The 7,057-nt window shown below is 57.6% G+C and overlaps 1 protein-coding gene across 1 annotated transcript; it reads left to right on the top strand.

The window, feature by feature from the left end:
• Positions 1-2,883: 2,883 nt before the first annotated feature.
• On the top strand, positions 2,884-6,703 carry ETH_00028115 (uncharacterized protein; the record flags this gene model as incomplete). The annotated part of the gene is made up of 3 exons (XM_013380410.1): positions 2,884-3,481; positions 3,691-5,870; positions 6,131-6,703. The coding sequence occupies 3 exons, from the start codon at positions 2,884-2,886 to the stop codon at positions 6,701-6,703; spliced, it is 3,351 nt and encodes a 1,116-aa protein (XP_013235864.1).
• Positions 6,704-7,057: the final 354 nt, after the last annotated feature.

The raw sequence follows: 7,057 nt of genomic DNA, 5'->3' as shown, positions 1-7,057 counted from the left end.
CCCGCGCAAGGCTGCTGCTGGCGGCCCAACAGGGTCTTGCTCACAGTGCCCCCCACGCCGCCCCCCCCTGTCAGTCGGGGCGTCACTGCGCGGGCCCAGGACCAGCTCAAACGCCCCGAAAACCAAGAAGAGCGACCCGGGGGGCCCCCAGAAGGGGCCCCCGGGGGGCCCCCAGCAGCCCGGGGAGACCCGCGGGCGGGGCCCCCGCGCCGCGGGGGCCCCCCTGAGGCAGGCGGGCCCTCCGCCGCCGCGGGAGAAACCGAGAAAGACTCGGAGGGGGGCCCCCTCGCCAGCTCCGGAGGGGGGGCCCCCGGGCCTGGGGAAGCTGCTGGGGCGGGCAGGGGGGCCCAGGGGAGGGCCAGGGGGCCCCCAGGAAGGGCGGGGGGCCCCTCGGGGACCCCCAGGTGCTGCTGCAGAGGGGAGGGGGAGGGGCTGGGGGGGCCCCCAAGGGCTGCAGCCCGGGGGCAGCACAGAGGTAACAGCAGCACGGAGAAGAGAGCCTTGGCAGCCCTCATAAAGGATAAAATTGGGAGAACACTTCAAATAAATTAATTTAAATTATTTAATCTAAATAAAATCGAATTATTTTAGAGGAATCTTCGCGAAGAACTGACCCGCAGACGGAAGGCTGCAGTGGTCCACTGGGGCGCCGCCGCCGGCGCGCGGCCTCCTCCTCGTTTGTCCTCCCCTCGAACAGCAAATGAATAAACAACTCTATTCTATTTATTATTTTATTTATTTTTTTCAAAATAAAATCCAAAGAAACAAATCCAGAGGCCCCCTTTGCTCCTTTTTGCAGCCTCCCCCCCAGGGATCGGCTGCGGGCCGCGGCCACCACTGCGGTGTCTGAGCTCCAGCTGGAGATACACAAGAAAATAGGATCATTTGTCAACTAGCTGTTTAATTTTATCTATGTTTTTGCTATATGATTATAAATTAAGCATTTAATTTTACTTTTAAAGTACTTTATTTCCTTTTCAGGGCAAAATAACGAACAAAGACCTGGTCTTACCGATGGACTCTCGAGTTGCTGCCGACTAAGCCCAGAAGTTTCATTTGCTGCTTCAGTCTTTTATCATTTTATTTCATTTTTAATTTGATTAAATTTAATTTAATTCAATTCAATTGTTTTTGCTTTATTTATTTTGTTTTTCGCCTCTATCCCGTTTTATTCGTCGGACGGGAACTCCCCCAGTCTTCCGGATCGAGACAGTTGCAGCCAGGCGAGGGTTTAGGGTTTAGGGTTTAGGATTTCGGTGTAGGGTCTCTGAGTTAGTCCCTCCACCAGCTAGCCAGACACATAGCCAGCTAGCTAGCTGTGGCTAGCTAGCTCTCCGCTAGCCATGTGGCCGTGCAGAAGCACAGCTAGCCATAAAGCTAGCTCTTGGGATATCCAAAGCGGCAGCCAATTGAGCAGCTAGCTGGGCAGCTAGCTGGGCAGCTAGCTGGGCAGCTAGCTGGGCAGCTAGCTGAGCAGCTAGCTGGGCAGCCAGCTGCACGGCTAAGCAGTTAGCTGGAGGCTAGTTAGGCAGCCAGACAGCCAGCTAGCTGCGCAGCTAGCTAGTTGTTTGCTGGCTAGCTAGCCAGCAGAATAGCTAGCTAGCTAGCCCTCTAGGTAATTAAATGCTGGCCTACGGAAGAATATGCTGCAATTTCCTGCGGTTTTTGCTGCTTTTGTTCTTCATGGTGCTGCTGAAATTGCGAGGACAGAGCTGGAGAATTCAGCAGCAGCAGCAGCAGCAGCTGCTGCTGCTGCTGCTGCTGCTACTCCTGCTCCTGCTTCTGCACCACCATCAACGCCGGTAGCAGCAGCGGCACAAATAATCGGCTGCCAGCCAGCAGCGGCTCAGCTAAAGCACAAGGCTTGCTAGGCCTATTTGTGCAGCAGCAGCAGCAGCAGCAGCACCACTAACAGAAGCCACAGCAGCAGCAAGCGGCTGCTAAGCAGCAGCAGCAGCAGCAGCAGCAGGCTGCTCTTGGGCAGCAGCAACTCAGCTGCAGCAAAAGCCTTGCCACGCCAATTAATGCTGAGCAGCAGCAGCAGCAGCAGCAATACCAGACAGTGCCTGTTAACCAACAGCAGCCGCACTGCAGCACAAACTTCGTTAGGCATACTTTTGGAGCAGCAGCAGCAGCAGCAGCAGCAGCAGTAGCGGCAGCAGCAGAGGCATCGTTGTCATCAGCAGCGGCAACAACAGCAGCACCAGCAACAGAACCAGCGACAGCAGCAGCAATAGCAGCAGCAGCAGCAGCAGCGGCAAGTCCGCCGTTGTCTCTTCCACGCTGCTGCCTTTCATTTAATCTTTTAGAACTTTTTTTATTTGCTCCCATCTGCACTTTTTGCTGCAGCCCTTTAATTTATCCTTTACCTATTTATTTATTTATTTATTATTTATTAATTAATTAATTGATTAATTAGTTTTATTATTATTTATAATTTATTTTTCATTGTTGGTTTATTTGGGCCGGCTGCTCGCGTGCTGCTGCGGCTGTTGGCCTCCATGCCCTTTGTGCTTTAGGTGCTGCTGCTGGAGTTGCTGTTGTTGCTGTTGCTGCTGCTGCTGGCTTTTAGTTTGTTGCTGACAAGCAGCAGCTCAGCACCGTAGCCTGCGAGCAGCAGCAGCAGACGACAACAGCTGCAGCAGCAGCAGAAGATGACAGCAGCTGCAGCAGCAGCAGTTGCATATTGGCTAAGGCTGTTACCGATACTGCAGCAGCAGCACAAACACACAGCAGCACTACCAGCAGAAGCAGCAGCACCCCTAGGAGCAGCAGCAGCAGCACTATCAGCAGCAGCACCAGAGGCAGCACTGCCAGGTGCAGCAGCACTACCAGGAGCAGCAACAGCAAATCTACCAGCAGCAGCAGGACCGTGAAACCCCAATGCTACAGCTTCTAGGCTTACGAAAGGGCACGGCAGCAGCAGCAGCAGCAACAGTAGCAGCAGAGACAAGAGCAGCAGCAGCTCTTAAAGTAGCAGCAGCAACAACGATTGCAGCAGCAGCAACTATGATTGCAGCAGAAGCAACTGCAACAAATGGTGCTGCTGCTGCATCTTCGCTGGGGTTTCTAGCTGCTGCTGCGGCAGCAGCAGCAGCCGCACCCGTGCTGAGCTGCTCATCTGTTTCTGTGGAATTAAGAAGGCTTAATAGCTGCAGAATTATAACCGCAATTTGTTACCAGATAACAGCAGCAGCAGCAGCAGCAGCAGCAGCGGCAGCAGCACAGGCAGCATGGGAGGCAGCAGCAGAGAGCCATTTGCGCCGTCATCAAAGCCTAGCTGCACCCCTTTGCAGCAAAAACTCAATTAAATATTATAAAAGAATTAATTTAATTATTTTTGATCTTTTTAACAACAAAAGAAACACAATTGGTGGGGTTGCTGCAACACAAATCGACCCTGTGTACAGCCCCCCCGGGGGGCCCCCGCTGGGGCCTCCAGCAACAGCAGCAGCAACAGCAGCTGCTGCAGCAGGACTCGGTTTGCTGCGTAATTTGAAGCTTTAAGATTAAGCAGCAACACTTGTGAAACCACAACCAACGATAGCAGCAACAGTCACTGCAGCACTGAGAGCAGCTGCAGCAGCAGCTGCTGCAGTGACCAGCAGCAGCAGCAATAGCAGCAGAACCGCGCCGCCGGTTTTGACAGATGAAGTAAAGCGGCACGTTTTGCTGCTGCTGCTGCTGCAGGACGGCTGGTGGCTGCTGGGCCCGAGGTGCTGCTGGCTTCCTGCTGGCAGCAGCAAGGGGGGCAACAGCTGCGGCAGCAAAAGCAACAGCAGCAGCAGCAGCAGCAGCAGCAGGATGGACTTCGACTTGCTGCAGTCCCACCTACAATGGCGTATAGCTGTGCACCGCGTGAGGCCTTGCTTGCGGCACGTTTCAGCCCTCCTCCCGTAGCAGCAGCAGCAGCAGTAGCAAATGAGGCAGCAGCAGGCCGGCCAGCATCTCTTGCTGCTGCTGCTGCAGCAGCAAACGGGGCCCCCTGCCTCTCACCTGCTGTGGCTTACAGCAGCAGCATTGCGCGCACTCTGGAGGCCCTAAAGAGCCTGCAGCAGCTGCTTATGAAACCCTCAGCAGCAGCAGCAGCAGCAGCAGCAGGTGCCGCTGCTGCTGCTCCAGGGGAGGATGATGCAACACCGGGGAACCTGCTTCCTCCTTCGTCGTGGCAGCAGCAGCAGCAGCAGCTGCTGCTGCTGCAACAGCAGCAGAAGCGGCTCAGGAAGCAGCACAAACAACTGCAGCAGCAACAGGCACTGCTCCTTCTTCAGCAGCAGCAGCAGCAGCAACAGCAGCAGCACCGGCAGCAGGAGGAAGTGTTTGTTAGGAGAATTGCTGCTGAGGTCCACGTGCTGGTTTCTGCTGCAGCAGATCTGCGCAGCCCCGCGCTGCAGCAGCTGCTGCAGCAGACGGTTGGGGGCGCCGCCGCTGCATGCAGGCAGCAGCAGAGGCAGCAGCAGCAGGAAGAGCCTTCAGCAGCAACAGAGGCAGCTGCAGCAGCACGCGAGGTGCTGCTTGCTGTGCTGACGCCTTCGGTTAGCAGCAGCAGCAGCAGCAGCCAGCTGCTGCTGCCTCCGGGTCTGCTGCATCGGCTGTCTTACTTGTCCCTGAACGGCCTCGGGCTGCAGCAGCTGCCGCCTCTTGCTGCTGCTGCTCCGCTGCTGCAGCAGCTGCTGCTGGACCACAACTGCCTCACAGATGACTCACTCCGCTCGCTGCAGCAGCTGCAGCAGCTGCAGCTGCTGTCCCTTTCTCACAACCGCCTGCGCCTCCCAGGACTCTGCTCTGCTGCTGCTGCTGCTGGAGGCTCTGAGCAGCAGCAGCAGCAGCAGCAGCAACGGCGGGGAGGTCCGTACAGGACGGGGGCCTTTGCTGCGGATGAGCTTCCCCAACCAGCAGCAGCAGCAGCAGCAGCAACGCTAAGTAGCAGCAGCAGCAGCAGCAGCAAGGGGCTATTTGGCATCTGTTCTCTGCTGCAGTCCCTGCCTTCGCTGCTGCTGCTGGACATCAGCAGCAACAGCCTCTGCTCGCTGGGCGAGCAGCTGCAGAGCTTGTCGCTGCAGCAGCTGCTGTGCTGCAGCAACAACTTACGGGAGCTGCTGCTGCTGCAGCAGCTGCCGCAGCTGCTGCTGCTCGATGCCCGCCACAACCCTATTGATGTTGTAGGGGGGCTCGACTGCGCGCCGAAGCTTCAGCGCCTGCTGCTCTCAGAGCAGCAGCAGCAGCAGCAGCAGCAACAGCAGCAGCAGCAGCAGGGGACGGAAGCTGGAGATATAGAGTTGTGCCACGACGCCCTGGAGAGCGTTGATGTGGAGCTGCTGCCTCCGCAGCAGCAGCAGCCGCAGCAACAGCAGCACTTGACGGAGCAGAGGACTGCAACACCAACAGCATGCAACAGCAGCAGCAGCAGCAGCAGCAGGGGCACTCTTGCTGCTTGCCGGTGGCTCTCAGTGTCGCGCTGGCGGGTGCCGGAGCTGCAGCATTTGAATATCAGCAGCAGCAGCAGCCGCAGCACTCCGCTGCAGCTTCCTGAGGAATGGCTGAACCCCCTCAGCAGCAGCAGCAACAGCAGCAGCAGCAGCAACAGCAGCAGCAGCAGCAGCAGCGGGAGCCTGCGGCCGCTTCCTGCTGCGTGCGTCTTCCCGCGTCTGTGTCGCTTGTCTGTGGTTGGCTGCTGCTGGTCTGCTGCTGCGCTACATGCGTTTGCTGCAGCGCCGCTGCCGCTGCTGCAGCAGCTTGACTTAAGGTGCTGCAGCTTGCTGCTGCTGCCCCCCGAAGTCTTCGTGAACAAGCCGCAGCTCAAGCTGCTGCTGCTGGATGCAAATCCGCTGCTGTCGCTGGAGGCTCTGCTGCTTGCGTTGAAGCCAATCGTGAGAGACTGCCTTTGCTGCTGCTGCTGCTGCTGCTGCTGGAGCCTGTTGCGGCATGAACGGCGGGAGTTTGCGAGCGCTGCAGCTGGCTGTTGCTGCCGAATTTATTCTTCCTGCTGCAGTTGCTGCTCGTTTTGCTGCTTGTTATAAAGAGGTTGCTCCCGCTGCTGCTGCTGCCGCTGCTGGTATTGCCGCTGCTGCTGCTGCCGTTGCTGCTTTCAGACACCATCTGTGTGCTGCTGCTGCTGTTATATTTGCAGGTGCCAACGCTGCAGCACTTGTCGCTGCGAGACACTCCTATGTGTGACGGTCTTTATCCGTTGCTGCAGCAGCAACAGCAGCAACAGCACCAACAGCATCAGCAACAGCAGCAGCAGCAACACGAGACAGCCATGCAAGCTCCCCCCTCTTTTTTGCTTACAGAGTCTCTGTACGAGTTGATGGTAGAGCAGCAACAGCGATGGCAGCAGCAGCAGCAGCAGCAGCAGCAGCAGCAGCAGCAGCAGCAGCATGAGTCCCTGGCGACGCTGATTGCACAGAGAGATATGTTCTCACCTCGGGACCTCAAAGCAGCAGCAGCAGCAGCAGCAGGTAATTCTGCTGCTGCCGGAGCTCTTCAAAGGAGCGGTGTATCGAAGAGTCGCTGGGTCTACAGGTTTGTTTCCCGTTGCTGCCTGCTGCTGCTGCTGCAGCTGCTGCTGCTGCAGCTGCTGCTGCCATGCATGTTTTTCCTGCTACGGACGTTGCTGCATGATGCCTTGGGGCTTGCTGCTGCTGCTGCTGCTCTTCAGGCGAGCTGTTGCTGCGGCTTGCCCGGAGCTGGTGTCGCTTGATGGGCTGCTGCTGCAGCAGGAGCCCGAGCTGGCCGACCCTGTTGCTGCAGCAGTTGCTGCTGCAGTTGCCAAGGCTGTGCTGCCCCCCAGTACTCTCGCAGCAGCGGCAGCAGCTGCTGCTGATGCTGCTGCAGCAAAAATTGGAGAGAGAGCTGCACACCAGCGGCACGAAGCCTGCCGGCCCGATGGGGCTCTGCAGCAGCAGCAGGACAACCAGCAGCAGCAGCAGCAGCAGCAGCTGTACTGCAGCAACGGTGCTGCTGCGCATGCAGTTGGAGAAGTTGTTAAGCCCCTTTCCGCTTCTTTGCTGCCGCCCCCAAGAGGATGGGCACCGGGTGTATCGACCGCTGCTGG

The sequence above is a fragment of the Eimeria tenella genome, genomic scaffold, assembly GCF_000499545.2.
Source record: "Eimeria tenella Houghton genomic scaffold, Eth_scaff593, whole genome shotgun sequence".
In the NCBI taxonomy this organism is placed as follows: Eukaryota; Apicomplexa; class Conoidasida; order Eucoccidiorida; family Eimeriidae; genus Eimeria; species Eimeria tenella.
Note: the sequence above shows the minus strand (reverse complement) of the source record. Positions and strands in the feature narration are given on the sequence as shown.